Source organism: Procambarus clarkii, chromosome 40, assembly GCF_040958095.1.
Source record: "Procambarus clarkii isolate CNS0578487 chromosome 40, FALCON_Pclarkii_2.0, whole genome shotgun sequence".
In the NCBI taxonomy this organism is placed as follows: Eukaryota; Metazoa; Arthropoda; class Malacostraca; order Decapoda; family Cambaridae; genus Procambarus; species Procambarus clarkii.
The window spans coordinates 29,606,272-29,628,938 of record NC_091189.1 but is presented as its reverse complement, the minus strand read 5'-3'; the positions used below and the strand labels follow the sequence as shown (position 1 = coordinate 29,628,938).

Below are 22,667 nucleotides of genomic sequence, written 5' to 3'. Positions count from 1 at the left end.
TGGCAGGAGTGCCGTCAATCGAGTAATTTGGACGACAGAAGCGATTAACAGGGGGTGGAGGTGGCAGGGTGCCACCTCCACGCAAAGACGTCTCCTTTCCCTGGCCGCCCAATTCAAACTGAAGATTTGGCGGCTAAGGGAACTCAAGATGCCCATACCTCCTTACTATCATGCCTAGACCAATCAGCTTGAAGCCGGCACTGTTCCCTCATGCCTAAACCAATCACAGATGGCCTCGCCGTGCGGCGTCCTGTGACGTCACAAGGAGGGGGAGGCCTAAAAAGACAGTGGCTTATTGTCTCCCATGTTGGGGGGGGGGGCAACGTTCACTCCACACTCTCTCCCCTCCCCCTGTAAAACCGTTGGGAGTGTCAAGTACCTCCCTACACCACTTCACTCTCAATTCCCATCCTATTTCACAGAAACAGGAAAATCTCTGTAATTCTCTCTACAGAGCAATCACAGACTTCTAACTACTCACACATGATAGTTCGTAACCCAAGCTTTCATTCAACACCCAACAAGCATATGTTATTTTGAAAGCTTCAGTTTCTAGAGTGCCTAACCTAATCTAGAAACTAGGAAAAACTAGCTGAGGGATCTAGATCCCTCACGGTCAACTGGTTGGGAAACCAAACCAGACTCCACCTAAAGCTCCTCTAAGGCCTATTGTCGTGCCAGAGGAACCATTTTCTCATGTGGTAATGGACTGTCATTTTCGGGCATTTCGGGCATTGCGGACTTAGCTGGCTTGCTCCTCATGCGTCGACAAGATGTGGCCCTAGGCTGTCCCGGGAAAGTGGCCAAGGCATGTGGCCACCTCGTGGCCCTAAGGGGGGGTAGCCACGGGTAGCGCGTGACGTCACAGCACCCCACCCGGGCTGAGCTGGTGCGCGGGGTGGCCTGAGTGGCGCATGACGTCATAACACCCCACCGGCCGGGCTGGCGGGCGGGGTGGTGGGTGGCCTCCACCCGCGGGCGGGCGCGCACATGGGTGCCGCCTACAGGAGCACCCACGCGGCTGAGCCTGCCTTGCTCTGCACTGTGGTGACAATGGCTGGCGGCGTCCCCATACTGACGCAGCCTGGCGGAATGCAAAGTCCAACATGGGCCTGTAATATCACATACGCATACACTGCCCAACATCCATTGTCCATTGCCACTAGACAGGATACTCGACACACCTGTTACACCATGAGGCTCTGCCAGCGTGCCTCATGCGTTCACACAGTCAACTGTCTCTTAGCTTTTTACTGTTTCTTCCGTAAATCCCTGGCCCCAATTCACTTAATTAGGCCTTGACACAACCCCTGATGGCAGGAGTGCCGTCAATCGAGTAATTTGGACGACAGAAGCGATTAACAGGGGGTGGAGGTGGCAGGGTGCCACCTCCACGCAAAGACGTCTCCTTTCCCTGGCCGCCCAATTCAAACTGAAGATTTGGCGGCTAAGGGAACTCAAGATGCCCATACCTCCTTACTATCATGCCTAGACCAATCAGCTTGAAGCCGGCACTGTTCCCTCATGCCTAAACCAATCACAGATGGCCTCGCCGTGCGGCGTCCTGTGACGTCACAAGGAGGGGGAGGCCTAAAAAGACAGTGGCTTATTGTCTCCCATGTTGGGGGGGGGGGCAACGTTCACTCCACACTCTCTCCCCTCCCCCTGTAAAACCGTTGGGAGTGTCAAGTACCTCCCTACACCACTTCACTCTCAATTCCCATCCTATTTCACAGAAACAGGAAAATCTCTGTAATTCTCTCTACAGAGCAATCACAGACTTCTAACTACTCACACATGATAGTTCGTAACCCAAGCTTTCATTCAACACCCAACAAGCATATGTTATTTTGAAAGCTTCAGTTTCTAGAGTGCCTAACCTAATCTAGAAACTAGGAAAAACTAGCTGAGGGATCTAGATCCCTCACGGTCAACTGGTTGGGAAACCAAACCAGACTCCACCTAAAGCTCCTCTAAGGCCTATTGTCGTGCCAGAGGAACCATTTTCTCATGTGGTAATGGACTGTGTTGGACCATTACCTAGAACTAAGTCTGGTAATATTTACCTAATCACGATGATGTGTATCACTACTCGTTACCCAGAGGCTTTTGCTGTAAGGAACATCCGAGCAAAAACTGTTGTTGCTCGTATGTTGCAATTTTTTTCCACTTTTGGACTGCCTCGGGTCATGCAAACTGACAATGGTACTAACTTTAAGTCTGATATTTTTGAGCAATTTTGTAAGGACCATGGAATAACTCATAAGGTTTCCAGCCCATACCATCCACAGAGTCAGGGGGTAATTGAACGTTTCCATCTAACTCTGAAGCAGATGTTGAAGACATCGTGCGAGAGTTCCCTCGCCTTCTGGGATAAGAATTTACCGTATGTTTTGTTTGCGGCTAGAGAGGGATTACAAAGTTCACTGGGTTGTTCTCCTTTTGAGTTAGTCTTTGGCCATAAAGTTCGTGGACCCTTGCAAATGTTACAGGAGAATCTGTTAGGGAACGTAACGTTAACCGAAGGTTCGGCTTTCTTTGCGCAACACCACCAGAGACTCAAGGACTGCAAGGCGGCTGCACTAAAGTATCTTGGGAAGGCCCAAGAAAAGATGAAAGACCGAAACGATGCTACGGCGAAGTTACGGGTATTTCAGCCTGGCGACCCTGTCCTGGTATTAAAGCCTCGACTAGGGAACATTATGTCCCACAAGTACGAAGGCCCCTACATTGTGACAGAAAAGACTGGGGACCTCACGTACAAAGTGAGGCACTCTGACAAACGTAACCAGGTAATGCTCGTACATGTAAATCGGCTGAAGAAGTTCCAGGGCCCCAGGCCCATTGCACTAACCAATGTTTCCATCTCCAGTGAGAGAGGGGATGATTGTTCTGGGGACCCAACTAATCTCATTTTCAATAATTCTAGTTCTGTGAATGCTGTGGAGGAGGGACTGTCCCATTTGCAGATGGCCCAACGTGAAGAGGTGCAGTCGTTGGTTGATGAATTCTCCAGTCTGTTCGGGGAGGTCCCGACCCAGACTGATGCCATTTGCCATGATGTCGAGTTGACGGACTACACTCCCATTCGCCTTCAACCCTATCGGATGAGTCCAGAAAAGAAGGCCATCGTACGGAAGGAGGTCGACTTCTTGCTCCAGCACGGCCTCATCCGGCCAAGCCAGGGCTCTTGGTGCTCGCCCTGCCTTTTGGTCCCCAAACCAGACGGCTCCTGGCGATTATGCACCGACTATCGGCAGCTCAACAAGGTGACCATTGTGGATGCCTATCCGCTGCCCCTCCTCGAGGACTGCATCGACGAGCTGGGAAATGCCAAGTACGTCTCGAAATTCGACCTCTCGAGGGGGTATTATCAAATCCCACTCACTGAACGTGCTAAACGACTAACTGCGTTCGTGACACCCGAGGGTGTTTTTGAGTATCAAGTGTTACCGTTCGGCTTGCGTAATGCTCCTTCCACGTTCCAGAGACTCATGAACTCTCTGCTCGCTAAGGTGCCAAATTGTCGGGCGTATTTAGATGATATCGTGCTCTTTGACAGTAATTGGGCTGACCACATAGCTAGGTTACGCCAGTTGTTCGCAATCTTGAAAAAGGCAAATCTTACCTTAACCCTTAAACTGTGCAACGCACCTGCAGGCTCACGTCTGGTTTGCGCAACGCGCCTCCGGGTATTTGTATTTTTCACGTTCCATTCAAAACTCCCGAGGCTACATGGGGTACACATTAGCTTCCTCAGGGCTCTTGTAAACAGACGCCATCTTTAAAAAAAATCGTGGTCCACATTCCCGGGTGTTGGTGCCTCAGTAGTGTGTGAGCAACCAAGGCAGGCGCTCGCAGCATGAGCGCACAGCACTGCTGTTCAGCATGTGGCTACAGCATCGCCTAATAATGTCAAAATATATATATAACTTGTATTATTTAGCTATGATAGTGTTACATTAGAGCCTGAGTGTGATTATGACTGGGTACAATGTTCAAATATCAGTGATTCAATGCTGTTCACGATGTTCACAGCGCTAGCCACAGCACCACAGCATTATTTCGTTCATCTAGGAATCTTCAAATGATTTCTTAGGTTCCTTTTCAAAATAAACGTGTGGTCAATTATTCATTTACAGGAATTAGGGACCAGGATTGTGATAATAGCAGGATTGTGGTTATAATTAGCGTTGTGCGTAGTATTGTGGAAGGAGGAATTTTGATGAGGGAGGGAGGGCGAGAATTGAGGTAGCCTCATTGTGTGTGTGGCTGCCACTCTTGTTTTGCTCACCATACTAGCTTAGTGGTTCGCTATGGGCAACACATATGTACATGGGTATATATAGTGTGTGTATATAGTGTAAGAACAGCAACAGGAGAATGTTGAGAGGAGCTATTTTGGTGAGGGAGGTGACGTAATCGTAGCGTCGTCTGCTGTGTGATTTTTCATGCAGTGTATGGTGGCCACTGTACTGTTTGGACACAATACCGGCTTACGTGCATAGTTCTGGTAAATAAATCATGTAGATAGGTATATAGAACATGTGTAATAAGAACTATAACAATATGGTGGGAGGAGCAATAATGTTGGCTAGTAAGATGTTGGAGTGAGGGAGACTGGCTGGGTGTGGCTGCTCTCACTCGAGATGTTCTGAATGTGTTCATGGCCAAATGCTCCTTTTGGCCCATACGAGGCAGCTGCTATTGGCCCATACGAGGCAGCTGGTATTGGCCCATACGAGGCAGCTGGTATTGGCCCATACGAGGCAGCTGCTGTTGGCCCATATGAGGCAGCTGCTGTTGGCCCATACGAGGCAGCTGCTGTTGGCTCATACGAGGCAGCTGCTGTTGGCCCATACGAGGCAGCTGCTATTGGCCCATACGAGGCAGCTGCTATTGGCCCATACGCGGCAGCTGCTATTGGCCCATACGCGGCAGCTGCTATTGGCCCATACGAGGTAGCTGCTATTGGCCCATGCGGGGCAGCTGGTATTGGCCCATACGAGGCAGCTGCTATTGGCCCATACGGGGCAGCTGGTATTGGCCCATATGAGGTAGCTGCTATTGGCCCATACGGGGTAGCTGCTATTGGCCCATACGAGGCAGCTGCTATTGGCCCATACGAAGCAGCTGCTACGCGGTGTTCTGAATGTGTTGATGGTGAATGTATATAGTGTGTGACAGTGTATAGTGTGTAAATAGATTGTATATATACACAAATTAGCATGATACATAGTAAATATGTGCTGCATATGTGTACACAAGTTTCATGCACGTAACACAGTGTCTACGGACAGTACGGATGTTGTACTGCGATATTATAGTGTACGTGTTCATTATACATTGGATTGGCACATAAAAACAATGAAAATGTATTTGGAAAGGTGCGCAAAAAATGAACGAAAATATATTCGCGGCAACTCGCGCGCCCCACCGCCCCCGAGAGCATACGGCACAGGCGCACGGGGAATGATGACGTCACGCCCCAACTTCTGGACCCCATAGCAGCCAAAGTAAGTACAATTTCGACTTTTTTTTTTACATACCCATACTGAGGGAAGGGTTTTTGACACTTTAAAAAGAAAAAAGAATTTTTTCCAGAGAATTTATTTCCTGCGCACTGCGGGGGGTGTCACATTTGGAGGCAACGCAGTTAAGGGGTTAAATGCTAAAAAGTGTCATTTTGGCCAAGGCACAGTGACGTACCTCGGTTATGAAGTGGGCCAAGGAAAAGTGTTACCTCAGCAAGATAAAATCAGTACCATTCTGGAGTATCCAGTACTAAAGTCTAAAAAGGACGTTCAAAGATTTATCGGTATGTGTGCGTACTATCGACGTTTTTGTCAGAACTTTTCCAGTGTTGCCACCCCCCTCACAGACTTGTTGCAGAAAGCCGTTAAATTTAAGTGGTCATCAGACTGTGCAGAGGCATTTAAAAATTTGAAATTGATCTTAGCTTCCGCCCCAGTGCTTGCTAGTCCAAGGTTCGATCGACCGTTTAACATGTAAAAAGTTCGAAGTTAACCTCACAGGTAATATAGTGGAAGTGTACACGGACCATAACCCATTAGTCTTCCTGACTCAGATGAAGGGTAAGAATAAACGCATCCTCAGGTGGGCGTTGTACCTACAGGACTTCAATCTTTCCATTACCCACCTACCGAGCCGACTCAATGTGATAGCCGACGCTCTGTCCCGGTTGCCTGAATAACATTCATCTGGGCCACAGGAAGCCATTTACCAACTGTCATGCTTTAGTTATTTTTTTTTAGGTTCTCCTGTGACATTAAATATTCCGTGTCCAATTTATTTACTTCCCTGTTTTTTTTTTTTGTGTGTATGTTTTTTTTTCTTTCAGAGAACTCCTTTGTATTTTTCTTGCAGAGAAATTGTTGTTTTTTATTGTGTTTTTTTGTCATATATTTTTTTCTTCTTATTCTCTGTATACTCTTACAAAAAAAAAAAAATATGACTACTATTCTAGTAGTCACATTTTTTTTTTCTCTGAAGGGGGGAGGAGTGTTACGACCCTGGGTTCTTTAGTGGAAACCAGAGGTCAAAATTGAGTTATTAAACTTAACTATAGTATAGCTGAACGCAACCCTATGCGTCATTGTCTGTATCTTCCCTGCCAGACGTAAGACTATTATTGTTTCTCAAAGAGCATTTAAAGACTGAGCTGGGGGTTGATTATTAAATAACAACATAGGCACCAACTTTGCTTACTAATATTTCTAATCATTTGTAAAGTAACAATACGTTGCATAGGGGAAGATCTTTAATGTGCTTAGCTGCACGATCAATTAGGCTCCTTCCGGCACCACGACATGCAGGAGGCCTAGCTGGTCGCTAGGAGCGTTCTTCTCTGGCTGGCGTTCGTGGGGACGAGACCTACTCTGTGGCTGCACCCCTACTCTCCTCCCTTCTCCTCTTACTTATTTCCCTTACCTGAAGTTCCTGTACCATTAAGTTAAGTACGGGGCATTTTTAAGTGTACCTACTCTGGTAGTAACGATTGGTGAGACCTGCGGGTAGTATTTGCCAGTGTTTTGGGTACCCCTAAGTGTTGTGTTTTGTATTAGGGTACCACGTGGTGTCTCTACCCTAAGCTGCATCCAGCTTCAGTGCTTATCCAGTAGTACTTTGCCCTAGCTTGTTCTTAGTGTAAACCTTGTATCCTGCCTAAGTGGACCAAGGCTTTTTAACGTAAGGTAGTGTGGTAAAGTTATTATTATTATTGTTATTGGTGTGAGTGTATATGGGGGGTTGTTAAGGGGTTAATAAATAAGTACATGAATTACAGAGTATCCCTTCTTCCTGTGTGGGAGTGCATTGATCAACCCTTAGACTAACATATATGGTCTAGTAGCAAGTTATTATTACTGTGGATAGTTTATTTTGGGGGCCGGGCCTTTTAGCTCTCCCATATTCGATACTCTGTCTTCTAACTACTCTTACCCCTTAATAGTACCAGTTTCCCCATAGAAGCCCACCACACACAATTATTTGTAACATCGGCCGCTTGGGCGACTCATATTTATCGTTGTTAATTATTTATTTACGCTCGTTAAACTTATTTCTTCATTTTAGAATGGCGGCCAGGAGGTACCCTTTACGCTTATTCAACTCCTGGATTTTATTCCTTGGCTTTCACCTCATGCCCATGTTATTTTGGTAGTGCTTTAATTATTGTTTGCCTTGACATTTGAACAAGTCAGCTCCTTTTAGGGCTTGATGGTTCACTTTTCTCTACAGGCTGATTATATATCCTTATTTTTTACTTGCAGTTATACCGTGTTATGCCTTGCTCTTATTCCTATAATTATGTTTCTACATTTCAGCATTGTCAAGCCTCCTGCTTTCAGATTTCCCCGGATTCGCATTTCCAAGCAGCCTACCATAATTTACTCCTACATATGATGCATTGCTCATGTCGCATGTTTATTTTACGTTTGCTGTGTTGTACAGTATGTTTGTTTAACTTACGTTATTAAGTAAAGTCAGCCAGGATGTGCTATTTGCAGTATTAAGTAAAGTCAGCCAGGATGTGCTATTTGCAGTATTGTGGCCCCTTATTTTCGCTTTACGTTTTCCTGGCCCTGCATTTTGACTAGTTTCCTCAGCAATTTTTTACAGTATTTTACGCTTAGCTCTTGCAGCATATTCATGTTACTTATTTGGTTACATTTATGTTGTGTATCATTTATGTCTGTTATTGTAAATTTGTTATTTATTTGTTATAGGGCGACATGTTACATTTAGCCTACCTAATTTATTTCTACTTTGTTGCATTTGCCCCCGTTCTTGTTCATTTCCTTAGTTGTGTCTACAGTTCGTTGTTCCCTTTGCATTGCCGTATGTATTATTTCAAGGCAGCTAGGATGTGTTAGTTGACGAATTGCGGGCCCTCGCCACTTGCTTTAAGTTTTCTGGCCCTGCATTTATGATTAGTTTCCTCTCAATTTATTACCGTTTTAAGCTTAGCTCTCGCTGTTTATTATGTTACTTCCCCCGGTTTCATTTGTTGTTTAACTCCACTTGTTGCTTCTAAGCTATTATGTAAGGTCAGCTAGTAGCTGTGTTGCGGGCCTCTTGCTTTGTTTATTCAAGCTACTGTTTAACTTACTTCTCTGGTTTTACATTTATGGTTGTTTAACTTTTGCTTCCGACATTAAGTTATTAAGTAAAGTCAACTAGGTCGCGCTAGTTGCAGTACTCAGCCCCCCCTCTTTTTGGCCTCTTGCTTAAGTTTATTCTGGCCTACATGTAGGATTAGTTTACCTCTGCAATTTCTCCCGCAAGCTATATGCTTCGCTCTTGTTGCATAGTTATTTTATTTCTTGGTCTACAATTATGGGTGTTTAACTAGCGCTTTTGCCTTAAGCTATTGGGTAAATTCAGCCGTGAATCATGGGAAACTCATGGTTTTTTTCCCACCCCTTCTCTGCTCTAGACCAGGCTTTCCTTCAGTTCCCTTGTTAGGCTTCAAGTCCCGTAAGTTTAATTTGTGCCTTTCGTTGCCGAAACTTCCTCTCTTTTTACCCTGTTGCCTTGGGTTTACGCCGTTCCCTTATTTGTTACACGGGTTTTGGCCTCTCGGCCTGGTTAGGCCGGGTTTTCGCTGCCTTCCTGCATTTGTCTTTCGGCGCCTTTGGGGCTGTTCTCCTACGTCTGCTTATCTCCCCCCCCCTCCTTCGTGCCTGTGGGTTTCTGTCTATTACTATCCCCGGCATCATGTCTTTATTTACTTTTAGTTGCAGTGGTGTATGTTATGCTAGCAGGTGCGGCAACCGGGTTTTTTCTCCCCTGCCTTTTGCCAGGTTAGTCAGGCTGTCACTAACGTTCCCTCTTTCTGCAGTGGTGAGAAGAATTTCCCACCTCTCACCACCTAGAAGTGGTGAGAGGTGGGAAACAACTCACCTTCTGGAAAACGGAAGAGGGCACGGACGGCGTCAACGCGAGGACAGCAACGTAGCGGAGCAAGGACACAGCCGGCCAGGGCGCGGACCAAGCCTGCTCGCTTTGCCTTCCCTTCTACAGAGGCCTCCTCGGCTGGTTCGGACACGGACGGCGGGCGCACTTCACAGCTGCGCAATGCTAGCAAAGCAACGCGTGGAACAGTGACACAGCTACCAACCCCTTTCAGCAGATGACTGGACAACGCTGCAGGCCCTCATTGTGCAGACACATGGGACCTCCTTAGGCGCAGGCCACCGGGACGGGGGAGGTGCCGTGGCCGCCCCTGCCCCGGCCGTCCCAGCCCCCTCACCCTTCCCCACCGAGCGTCGCCCTCGATCCAGGGCCAGGGGGCATACGTCAAGGCGCCGTGCCAGCTCCTCCAGCCTGTCCTCTTATGGTGAGTCTCCCAGGGTGAGTGCTTCTCCCCCACTTACTAGTCCTTGGCTGGGACACCTTCGGGCGCCTCAGGCTTCCTCCATCCCATTCCTGGGCGTACATGCCCCTCAGGCCCTCCGGGAAAAGGTCTGGGCAAAAAAGTACGTCGACCTCAGGGAGTTGCTCGCACACGAGCGCGAAGCAGGACCCTATGAGACTCGCCCTGTGCCCACCACTGACCCCCAGGCGTCTGGTAAGAAGCAGCCACCTCTGACGCCGGACCCGTGGCTGCATGACTTCGACATCTATGCAACAATCTACATCGAGAAGCACCCGACCGAGGCCCAGGCCCTGCTCACCTACGCCCGGAACGTCAAGACCATGAAGGTGACCCTTAAAGGTGACTGGATGTGGTACGACAAGGCCTTCAGATGGGACAAGGAGAGGTCGGACTGTTCTTGGCTCAATTACAGGCTGGACTTGGAATTCCGCTCGGTCCAGGGCGTTGCACACGTCGCCGTTTAGACAGAAAGGCAGGAGGCAGGTCGGCCGGCAGCCCTTACCCTCTCTAGCGCCCGGGCCGCAGGGCTTCCCCCGGGCTACTGCTTTGCCTACCACTCGAGGGGACCTGGCTGCAATTTTACATCATGTTCCTTCAAGCACTACTGCCCGCGCTGCCGAAGGAGGCATCCGGCCTACACCATGTGCCCCCCAGCTCAGCCACGCGATGGACCCACCCACGACCAGCGCCCACGACGACAAACACAGGATGAGGGTAAGAAGAACGCCGGCAGTAACAACGCCGGTGGATGACGACGCCCTTGATGCTTTGCTGGTGGGATACCCCATGCGAGACTACTCCGTGGGGGGCTTCAGAGGCGGGTTCCTACTTGGATTTGAAGGGGCACGGAGCCCCCTTTCTTCACGCAACCCTCAGGCTACGTCGGACCTCCCGCACATCGTAGGGCCCATGCTCGACAATGAGTTGAGTCTAGGACACATCGCGGGCCCCTTCAAAGCCCCCCCCTTTCAAGAATTTCAAGTGTTCGCCTATAGCATTGAGGGAGAAGTCTACGCCGGGCAAGTACCGCCTCCTGCACAATCTCAGTTACCCTTACTCCCCCGACAGTGTGAACGCCAACATCCCTCGGGAATCGACATCCGTCACCTACCACTCTATCCATGATGCGGTGGGAATGGTTGTCAGCCGTTCCCCGGGGGCTCACCTGGCAAAGTGTGACATCGCAGAAGGATTCAGGATCGTCCCAGTACACCCGAGCGACTACCATCTCCTGGGGTTTTCTTATGGGGGCAAGTACTACTACGAGAAGATGCTCAGCATGGGAGCCGCCCCCTCCTGCCGGATCTTCGAGACTTTTTCCAGTGCCCTGCAATGGATCCTTGCCGAGAAGTTTGGGGTGCGCGACGTTGTGAAGGTATTGAACGACTTCCTCTTCGTCAGTTTCACTTTCGACGAGTGCCAGCGAAGCCTGAGGGTGTTCTCCGCCCTCTGCGAGCGATTGAGAGTCCCCTTGGCACCTCACAAGACCGAGGGCCCGTGCTTCTGCCTCACGTTCCTAGGGCTGGAGATTGATGCTCGTAGGATGGAAACAAGACTCCCTGAGGACAAGAGAACGAAGTACATGGCGGCAGTGGAAGTTGCGTTGAGTCTGGAGCGCATTCCCCTCCGGGACCTGCAGGCGATCATTGGACAGTTGCAATTCACCACCACGGTAATCCCGGGCGGCCAGGCCTTCCTGTGTCGTCTGCACCCGGTCACGCGAGGTGCTCAGCGCCCCTCGCGCCTATGCCACTTGGACGCTGAGGCTAAGCTCGACCTCGTCGCCTAGCGCTCCTTCCTCACCGACTTCAATGGAGTAACAGTCTTTCCCCCAGATGGTGGATGGGGAAGCGCTCCATCACTCTCAATATGTGCTGATGCTTCTTCCAAGGGGTACGGCCTAACGCTAGGGGCAGCCTGGTTCAGGGGAACATGGCCGCAGGTCTGGTGTCGGCTCAACATTGCATTGCTCGAGCTCTACCCTTTCTACATGGGTATAACACTCTTCACCCCGGTACTGGCCAATAACAGGCTGGTGTGCAAATCGGACAACAGTGCAGTGGTAAACGTGCTCACCTCACTCTCTGCTAGGTGCCCCCTACTAATGCAAATTGTCAGGCCCTTGGCAGTGCTCTTGCTCATTCATAACATTACACTCATACCTCCCAGGCAAATTAAACGGGGTTTGTGATGCTCTTTCCCGCTTACAGACGCTGCCGCCCTTGTTCCTGCGAGACGCAGGCCTCGCCGAGACGCCAACCATAATTCCCGCGCACCTCCTGCCCTGCAACTGTAAGGACCCTATTCAACTCCCTGCAGCCAGCGACAAGGCGTGCTTACCGGGCTAAGTGGGTGGAGTACGCCACCTACGTCTCAGCAGGGCGGCGAGGAGAATGCCCCTTTGATGCTACACCTTTGACCCTGGTGAACTTCCTGCAATCTCTGCTCTCGCGTGGCCTGGCTTTCTGTTCTCTTCATGCCGGGAGCCGGTCGGCCGAGCGGACAGCACGCTGGACTTGTGATCCTGTGGTCCTGGGTTCGATCCAAGGCACCGGCGAGAAACATTAGGCAGAGTTTCTTTCACCCTATGCCCCTGTTACCTAGCAGTAAAATAGGTACCTGGGTGTTAGCCAGCTGTCACGGGCTGCTTCCTGTGGGTGGAGGCCTGGTCGAGGAACGGGCCACGGGGACACTAAAAAAAAAAAGCCCCGAAATCATCTCAAGATAACCTCAAGATAAGATGCCTATCTAGCGGCCATCGCCTTCGTCTGCATGCTACACGGTAGGAGGGATTCAACACGGCAGTTCCTGGTCACTCAACTCCTCAAAGGGGCACGTAACTCCGCACGACGGGCCCCTGCATGGCGTCTCCCTGTGACGAGGAGCCTCCTGCATCGCCTGCTGCGGGCACTGGGAGGCGTATGTAACTCTGCCTATGAGAAGTCTTGCTACAGGGCGCTCTTTTCCCTGGCTTTCCACGCCTGCCTACGCCCGGGCGAGGCGGTCTGCGCGGAGCGCGGACGACACACGCTCAGCACTGAACAGGTATCACTTACGACGGTAGGAATAGATATCGTCTTCAACACTTACAAGCACAGCGCAGGTCGCATGCCCACCCTCACTCTTCCAGCAAGTACTGCCCGGTCCATGCTCTGTCTAAATACTTTAACTACAGGGGCGTGGGCCCAGGGCCCATATTCAAACATGCCGCAGGCGCTCCTGTCACCAGGCAAGATTTCTCCACAGACCTTCGCGCTGCCCTCACGGCGCTAGGCTTGCCCCCAGCTGACTACGCCCCGCATTCCTTTCGTATCGGCAGGGCCACCCAGCTGTCTCTGGACGGGCTCGCCGCATCAGAGATAATCACAGTCGGCAGGTGGAAGAGTAGTGCTTTTACTTCCTACGTCAGGCGGGACGTTGTTGCTCTACCACTTTGAGGGCCTCTCACGGCCAGCTGGCACTCGCCCTTCGGGGGGGGGGGGGGGGGGCGGTGGTGGGGTGCAGCGCCGGTCCCCAAGTGTCCCGCTGTCCGCAGCTAATACTTTGCCCACTCTAGGTGCTAGTAAGCCCTACCTTTAGTCAGGAACTCCTCCTTATTCATTATGTCTTTACGGCCTCTTGGTCGGCTCCATTAAGTGTTATGTGGTCTACTCACTTGTTAGTTACTCTTTATGTCCTGACTGTTATACATAGTGTTTTATAATTACTACACATTTGCCCACGGCCTTAATTCTAGTACCAGATAAGCTATTAGGTTTCTGCAGAATTCGTTTACCATGTCACTAGGCTAAGCTTACTCTTACTTACTACGGGTGTACCTTTTAAGTTAAATACTAGTACTCGGACTTGGAATTGTAACTTTTGTTAATTCTTACTTTATATATCTACATGTTCTGCAGAATTTATTTTACCAATAAAATAAGCCCCATACTGTCAGTGTCTTTTTCCCCCTGATCAGAAATAAATGCATATATTATTGTCACATTAATACTGTGCAATATCTTATAATTATTTATCAGGAATGTAATAAGTTAAAACAGGACAAAAGAATCCAACATATATATAAAAACCAACATTAGAGATCACAAGGCCAAATAAGCCTAGCTGTGACCAACCGTCACATCCTGCCTCCCTGGCCAGCTATACCCTCTCACACCAAACACTGGTAGTCTGAGAGCTCTCATATACTCTTACTCACTCTTACTCACACTCCTACTCCCAATCACTCTTTATACTCACTCTCATACTCGCTCTTACTCACTTTCACTCACTCACTGTCAGTCATTCTTACTCTCACCCACTCTCACTCTCAGTCACTCTTACTCTCAGTCACTCTTTCTCACTCATTCTTACTCTCTCTGTCTCTGAAATATATGTTTTTAGTTATATCTAATGGTTTTAAGGACGTCAGAAATACGTATTTATGTCAAAAGTTACGGTATTACCTTTGTGGCACCATTTAAAAACGTCTACAAACGTTCTATGTTTGTTGGTTAGAGCATTCTCGGAGGTAAGATATGGGGTGACCAAGACAAACGAGTGTCAAAGATTATTTATTTATTTATAAACAAAAAGGTACATTGGGTTTGTGAGAATACATAGCATGGTGTTAACATTCTTGTAAAGCCACTAGTACGCGCAGCGTTTCAGGCAGGTCCTTAATCTAACATATAATTTTAAGTAGGTAAATTCTACCAAATTTGTAAAGTGGTAACAGGTACATTACAAGAAAAAAAATGAGATGAGAGAGATTAGTAGGTATATTAAAGCACATCGGTAGCTCTGACTGATTGCATTGACAGCTTGATTGGTAATTTAACAAAGATTAATAGGCACAATACAGCATATTGATGGCATATATAAGACAACAATGATCACAATGGTAAAGTTGTTTGGATTAGGTACATAAAGATTGGGGGATTGGTTAGCACTAGATACAGTGCAATTATATAGCACCAGGTAGGACACTATGAAGATGAAATTATAGGTACTTTTTGTTTTTGAATGAGGCAAAAGTTGGACAGCTTTTCAATTCATTACAGAGTGAGTTCCATAGACTAGGTCCCTTTATTTGCATAGTAATCTTATCATAAACAACAACCTCAACATAAATCACATAGTTCTGGGGGGTGACTTCAATATTAACGTAGGGCAACAAAATAGCCCTGAAGTCAACTTATTTATTTATTTATTTATTTATATACAAGAAGGTACATTGGGGTAGAGAGAATACATAGCATAGTATTTACAATCTTGTAAAGCCACTAGTACGCGCAGCGTTTCGGGCAAGTCCTTAATCTAACAGATAATTTTAAGTAGGTAAATTCTAGCAGAATTAATAAAATGATAAATACATTGCAAGAAAAAAATGAGATGAGAGAGAATAGTAAGTATATTAAAGTACAATGGTATATTAAAGCTCTGGTTGATTACATTGACAACTTGATTGGTAATTTAAACAAGATTAACAGACACCGTACAGCAGATTGATAGCACATATAAGACAGCAATGATCACAATGGTAAAGGTGTTCGGATTGGGTACATAGAGATAGGGAGATTGAGTAGTAATAGATACAGTGCAATTTTAAAGCAACAAGGTAAAAAAAAACTATGCAGATGAGATGAGGTACTTTTTAGTTTTGTTTTTGAATGACGCAAAAGTTGGACAGCTTTTCAATTCATTAGGGAGTGAATTTGCATTATAGAATTACACATTTTCTTAATTGTTGAGGAAGAGACATTCTGTATTCTTGTTTATGCTCTATGGTCATCCTTACATGGGTTTTCATATGTTGAGCCTTACCACTGACTTTCCTGGGACTCATTGCGTGATCTATAATAATTACTTTAATGTTCAAAATGCAAAAAATCACCACAAAGGTGGAATTTCTTATAGGCGCGATCGTTACTAAGCGGGCAGCTGTAGTAAACTGAGGCAGGTCGGCCGCGTGACTGGGAACCACGCGCTCGGTCGACCGGAACGTGTACCAACAAATATCGGAAGTCGATGACACCATCAGATTTCGAGTCGCATTTTTCAATGAAATTAACATCATAACTCGAAATTATCGTAAGTATGGGCAATCGTATGTCGAGGTGCCACTGTATATATAAAATCACATGTCCCCAGCATGTGTAAGTGATTTGATGAAATATCTGTGCCCAAAATGGTCAACAAGAGCTGTCAGGAATCGGGTTAAAGGTCAGACGACTTCTAATTCTTTTGAACAGTCAGTGTGGCCTAGTGGTTAAAGTACTGGACACCCCAAGGTGCATGAAGCCCTGGTTGCCTGGGTTCGAATCCTTCAGAGGTGAGGAGACTTCTGTTATATATATAATATACATATACTGCACTGTATAATATACATATATAATATACTGTATATACATACATACGAAGAGCATTCTTCGACTGGTTTCCACACATTTCTGCCATATTTTTGTTCCACTGAAGTGTAGATGCCAAAAACAGCTAAGTATATCACTTACAAATACAAATATTTATTCAGGTAAAGTACATACATACAAGGTGAGATACAAAAAGTTGATGGATTTATATAGTGAACTTAACTAAGCCATGGTGTGAACTTTTCTTGTGGTCATTATTACTTGCTTAAAGTCCACCTAGATGTGAAACTCATGTTGATTCCTTGACTGGGTGTGTCATGAGCTAAATGATAAAGTTTCATTAGCCTTTTCTTCAGTAAATGTGCATCTTATTATTATGTACTTTAAAATTTATAATGCATTTGTGGCAAATTTGTAAAGAACATTGCAAGTCTGGCAGTAACTTACACTTCCTCTAATTTTCCACTTTGTGAAGTTTGATGTTTATTAAAAGACAATAGGCTATTGCAAAATCGCTGAAGCATGCCATGAAATATTGGGAGACAATGGCATCCATGTTGCTTCTAGGTTACATTGGAAAGCTAGATTAACTTTAGGTTGACCTGACTGAAGCTGAACATTAGCACCTTAGTAAACTTGATATAAATTGTACTAAAAAGATTGCACCCTATGACCTAATTTTTGTTGTGAATGTTCCCAGCATCAGCCATGCTGCTATAAAGACATACTTGCTAGTGATGCCATCCTTGTTCTCTAGCTCTGAAAATCTAGTGTTGAAATGCATTAATGGTACCTACTAATGTTCAAACTAGACCTAATACAGATGGAATGTACACAATTTCAGGCTTATGAGTGCAATCACTCCTCATTGGGCTGGCCTCCATAAGTAATCACTTTCATTGCAATCGGAAGCCATTTGTCAGAAGTGGTTTTGTACATTGGAAATGTTCTTGGACTAAGGTACATTATAATGGTTTGCCACCTCACCTCCAGTTACTTGAACTTTGCAGCACTGTTGATAGTTGCCAGTGATTTCTTCACTGCCAAATTACACACAATGCCATAATGTCCCACTTTTCCACATTCACGGCATTTCCTACCATAAGCAGGACAGGCAGTTACACCACCATGGTGTGGATAACAACCTCCACAATTGTGACATTTCCTGCTGTTGTACCCTAGTGTAGGTTGTTGTTTTCGTTTTGACGGAGTTCCTTGGCTCCTTTCAATTTTGGCTATAGCCCCACGACCCTGATTTACATCATTAGATGTATTGTCACCACAAATCTCTATGATACGAGCAATGTCCAGTACCTTGGCTAAAGTACTTTCCTCATCAGCGAGTTCCAAGGCACGTTGGCGTAGAACCAACAATGTGCATGTCTCAATTATTTGTTGTTTAATTTCTTCATCTTTGTTGCTGAACCCACAGTATGTTGACAGAGTCTGTAGACGTGCATGGTATTGGTTTATGGTCTCATTTGGATGCTGCTTGGCTTGCCTGAACTGCATTATTTCCATAACAGTATTTTGTCTAGGTCTGAAATACTCAGTCAATTTAGCTTTGGCAGTATCATAATCTTTTTCATCACCAGTGCCCTCTAGCGAGTCAAATATGTTACATACCTGCTCCCCCACATAGTGAAATAAAAAGGCACATTTTTGTTCAGATTCCTCTATGTCTAAAACCTTCAGCATATTTTCAAATCTTTTCAGCCATTTGACCCACCTATGAAAAGCATTGGTATGACCAGCATTTGGGTCAAATGCAGGAAAATATGGTAAACCTGCCATGAATAATGAATACAGTATGCAGGTTTGGTGATAAGTTTTGGCCTCCTAAGAATTAGGACTGTGAACACTGGGCTGTACAAGTTCACAGTTCACTCTAGTTGACTCTGGAGAATACACAAATTCTCACATCTCAATTTCACAACACAAAATAAGGGTTCAATTTCACAACACAAAATAAGGGTTAACAGAGAAGAGAAGGGATGCAGATTCGATTCCATCATATGGCCTCAATATTTTCTCACAGTACTATTAGTCTATTTTGCAGCAAAATACAGAAGTGATCAGTGAAAAAAAAATGATTAAAAATACTGCAGGAAAATACTGTTTACAACTTCAATACTGTACTGTACAGCAATATTTAACACTTCTCCACTGGGACATTTAGCATTTCAAAACAGCATTATTCTATTACTTCAGCATACTCTTGGTAACAGCCAAAATTTATACCATCCAAGAGTTTTATCAATGCTCGAACTGTAAATGAAAAAAAAAAATTACAACCAAAACACAATGGAACACATTGCTATTAAATACCATATGGGTGCACCTGTGCTGCACACTGAAGACATTCTAATGTCCTTGGATTTGGGTTAATATACAAAGGTGAGAAGAACAGAGTTGCAAAAGGACCAAATTTCTGGAACTCGATCCATTATAAATATAAGAGTTCATAAGGGACCGATTTCCAGGAATTCCGTCTTTTTGGAACTTAGACCTGCCCACCTTTTAATAAGGTCAACTGAGTGGGATACTGCACTGACAATACAGTACTAGGGGGGACCATTAGAAAAATACTAGCTATGCTACCCTTTAATTCTTAAGGATATTACCAATATTTTATAATGAAATGACTTTATTATTACTCAGCATTTTTAGCTACTTCCCATTTCTCAGAGACAGGCTGTAACAAAACCCATGGGAACCATTCAAGAAACAAATATCTATTTGATAATACAAGAATGCGACTAAACCAAAGCAGAAATGCCTTGTAAATTAAGGGTCCTAAACTCTGGAATGACCTCCCAGATTAGATTAAAAATTGTATTTCAGCCAGTTTAAAAGACAAACTAAGAATTGCCTAATTAACATTATGTAATCCATTATACTGACTTTCCTCATCCTACATGTCAACCTGTTTTTTGCTGTTATTGTGAACATTAATTACTATATTTGTAATATTGTTAAAGCTGCAGTTTTCAAATCACCTACAAACTATAAAACATTTGTTAAATCTCTTTGAATAATTCATTTAGTTTTAAATCGTACATTACTCCATTAAACTAATAAATAAATCAAGTGTGCTTATTCATCTCAAGGTGCGCTTGTTTCCGCCAATAGGCGATGTTAATATAGCCGCAAGGCTTTGTGTTTTACCCTTCAGGGTACAACGCAAAGTACCCAAGGGATCCGTCGAATGTGCGATGGACCCTTGAGGTACGCCGGGCACATCCATCATCACTGCCGTCGTAGCCCCTAAATCAAACAAGTGACAATTTTTGCCTGTTTTTTTGTTGAGCACTCTGTGAAAATAACATAAGCCTCACCTATCACAAAACTCGTGCAGGGACGCCATCTTTTAATATGAGGTTCATCCTGTTGTCATGTTTCTTCTTCTTCGCGATACATGCAATTTGCATGAAGGTTTTCCACCGATGACTGCACGAGTGGTGATGTTGATAGATGCGGCACTCACAGTAGCACATCAATGTTCATGATTTGGCAGAGGTTGGAAGTTATCGATGTCTTCTATTTGCGTGAGGATAAAGACAAAAACAAACATATGAGTGGAAATGGACTCAAGATGGCAAAGATGAGGAGTTGTGTTGATGGTAATAGCAAAGAGTTGCTGTTCTATGAAAAGTGTGTGATTTAGTCAAGAGACTAAGTTTGTGAGTTGAAGTATGTTTGGGAGTTAGTTGCAGTTCAGATAGGTTATGGTAGATTGAGGTAGGGTAAGTTAGAGTACAGTAAGTAATATGGGGTTAATATATATAAGATTAGGTTAGGTTGGGGTAGGTTAGCTGAGGATGGGTTATGTTGTCTTATTTCGGATCTTTACATCTGGGATGTGATTGCATTGGTCTTCTTTGACGTGCCAGTAATACAGCATGCTGAATATCTGGGAGTGGTTGGAGGATGTGTTGTGGGAGAGTATGGTTTACGTGGCTTTTCAGTCAAAATGCCAGGTCATTGGAAGGTTTGAAAAACTGGGGATTTCTTACTCTTAGTGCCAGTGGTTGTGATTTCTTACTCTTAGTGCCAGTGGTTGTGATTTCTTACTCTTAGTGCCAGTGGTTGTGATTTCTTACTCTTAGTGCCAGTGGTTGTGATTTCTTACTCTTAGTGCCACAAGAGGAACTTAGTGCCACAAAGCTACTCTTATGGCAAGTCAGCTTGGGGAGTGACTTGGGTATGGCATGCTAAGACGTTATTTAGGAGTTTGTCCAGCATCAGTTCAAACGATTTGTATATATTCCTGACACACAGACCTGTGTGCAATGGGAACCAGAGCATTTTCCACATTTGATGTCTTTGGTGCACCCTTTTGAGGTATGGTTAAAACCTTTACATCTAAAGCACTGAGTGGGACGTGTTTACATACCCCTCGTTTACGGAGGAAGTCGTTAATCCAAACCCGATAAGAGGGAAAATAGTCTAGAAAAGTAAGTAGGGCAGTCCCTGTATCACTCGGTTCTCCTTTTGTTCTGCACATACATTTTTTGACTCAGAAGACTGGAATGTCATCTGCCTGAAGTTGTGCTTTGATGTCATCTGCACTAATGTCTGCAAATTGTCGGATTACATATTTCGTTGATCGGTCACCTAGTGGGGGGTCCATAGAATTACCCAAATCAACCCAAATCCACCTAAATTTACCCAAATCCTGCTAGCATTACATAAGTAATGAAGAAATATGGCATATTTACTCACTATAATGTTGGTGCTGAATGCAGAACATGATAAAAAGCTATTTTTGCTCTATTTTTACTAATTTCACAATGAAATTAGAAGTAAATATGTAGCAGGTGATGCCATAGGAAGTCGAGGGTCCAAGCGACAATGTTGTGGAGCGACTTATCCAAGAAATATGGTCGCCTGGAGAGTGTTTGCTGCCATATTAGCCTCCTGTACACAGTGATCCAGTCGTCGCACTTCTTTGCTCAAATTGTTGCAAATGTAATTGGTGATATTAACAAGTAGAATGCGTATTTATAATAATATCTTTCATAAATAGCCACAAAATATTTATTATTTATTTAAAAAATGTGTCTGGAAGTTAAATCAACTCCACAGGACAATCATTTTGTTACATAGATACTAACGTTATTCGTTGGTATGAGTTCGCTACTTAAACTACTCATGTCCTTTTTGTTCCAAAGAACACCGAAGCCTACACGCTCTCTGATATACTCTGTAACCACTCGATTATCCGGGATTCAAACATTTGGAAAACGCCCTTATACGGCCAAAATCGTGACTGAATAAAGTTCTCAATATCCGGCCAAAATGGCCATGGGAGCCGGATAAAAAATCGGAGCTGGTTAACTTGCTGCCGATGTTACACTATCCAGACAGTCAGCCGGATAATCATCGAAGTGTCTGGATATGAAAGCCATGGGCCGTACCTTGTTAATCCCGTCTGCCTGTGGCTCGAGGCGCATGGTGGAGGAGGGGGTGGGGTGGGTGGGTGGTGTCAGGAGAGAGGGAAGCGTTGGGAGGGACTACCTTGGGGATAAGGGGGATGTGGAGCGGCCTATACATTACAGTACAGGAATTACCATTAATTTTAGAACAATTCATCATTGCTAAAAACAAAAGAAATACTAGTAATTATGTAATAAAAATACCATACAAGTTTCCTAAAAAAATTTGCACGGGCTGAAGTTTCCTTCAAAAATATTGTTATTTTTTTCTTGCTGGCAGCCTACGTAACGTGCCTCCTTGCCACGACTGGACTCATCCATGCCTGGTCAAGCTATATGCTCTCGACCCTCATGTTATACCATAGTGCCGTGCCATTAGTGAAATATTTTTTTAAATAACTTTTTTATTTTCATAGTAACTTTTGAACATTTTTGGGCAAGACTACGTCTGGTTGCAGCATCAATTGTTCTGGAGGTGTTAAGAGGAAGAAGGTTGTCCTAACAATTAAGGACAAGTTATGTTATACAACTTTGTGAAAATGGCCGGTCGACTTTCAAGTGTTGCCAAGGAATTTAATATAGGCACTAGTACTGTTTCTGATATAAGGAAACAAAAAGAGAAAATTCTGAAATACATTTCAACCTCTGAAAGTGAAGGTGCAAGCACTAGCAGAGGGTGTGGTAAAAAGACTATGAAAACTTCGACGCATGTACAGTTGGACGAGGCTGTGTACAAGTGGTTTGCTCAGCACCGCACAGCTAGCGTGACAATTCGCAGCCCAGAAATACAAAATGCTGCAACCAGGTTTGCAGCAAGCCTTCGAATAAAAGATTTTGAAGCCAGTGAAGGGTGGGCTGCATGGTTCAAAGGTCAGCACAATATTGTGAAGAGGAAAGTTGTCAGTGAAAAATTGAGTGCAGATGAAAGCAGTGTAGAACCATTTAAACAGAAATTAAGAGCATACATTTTGTCAAATATTT

At 45.2% G+C, this 22,667-nt stretch overlaps 3 protein-coding genes across 3 annotated transcripts in view; 1 reads left to right on the top strand and 2 right to left on the bottom strand.

The window, feature by feature from the left end:
- Window positions 1-22,667, bottom strand: part of LOC123757997 (Growth arrest specific protein 8) — a 168,082-nt gene that overhangs the window by 120,757 nt on the left and 24,658 nt on the right. The window lies entirely within an intron of this gene.
- LOC138372854 (uncharacterized) lies at window positions 11,034-11,687 on the top strand. The gene has a single exon (XM_069338523.1). It carries the CDS (start codon window positions 11,034-11,036, stop codon window positions 11,685-11,687), a length of 654 nt encoding a protein of 217 aa, XP_069194624.1.
- On the bottom strand, window positions 17,242-18,042 carry LOC123757998 (uncharacterized). Its single transcript, XM_069338522.1, has one exon. The coding sequence runs from the start codon at window positions 18,040-18,042 to the stop codon at window positions 17,242-17,244; it is 801 nt and encodes a 266-aa protein (XP_069194623.1).

Bases quoted from the DNA above. Each gene is read 5' to 3' on its own strand.
- LOC138372854 (XM_069338523.1), top strand. From the start codon at position 11,034: ATGGTTGTCAGCCGTTCCCCGGGGGCTCACCTGGCAAAGTGTGACATC.
- LOC123757998 (XM_069338522.1), bottom strand. From the start codon at position 18,042: ATGGCAGGTTTACCATATTTTCCTGCATTTGACCCAAATGCTGGTCAT.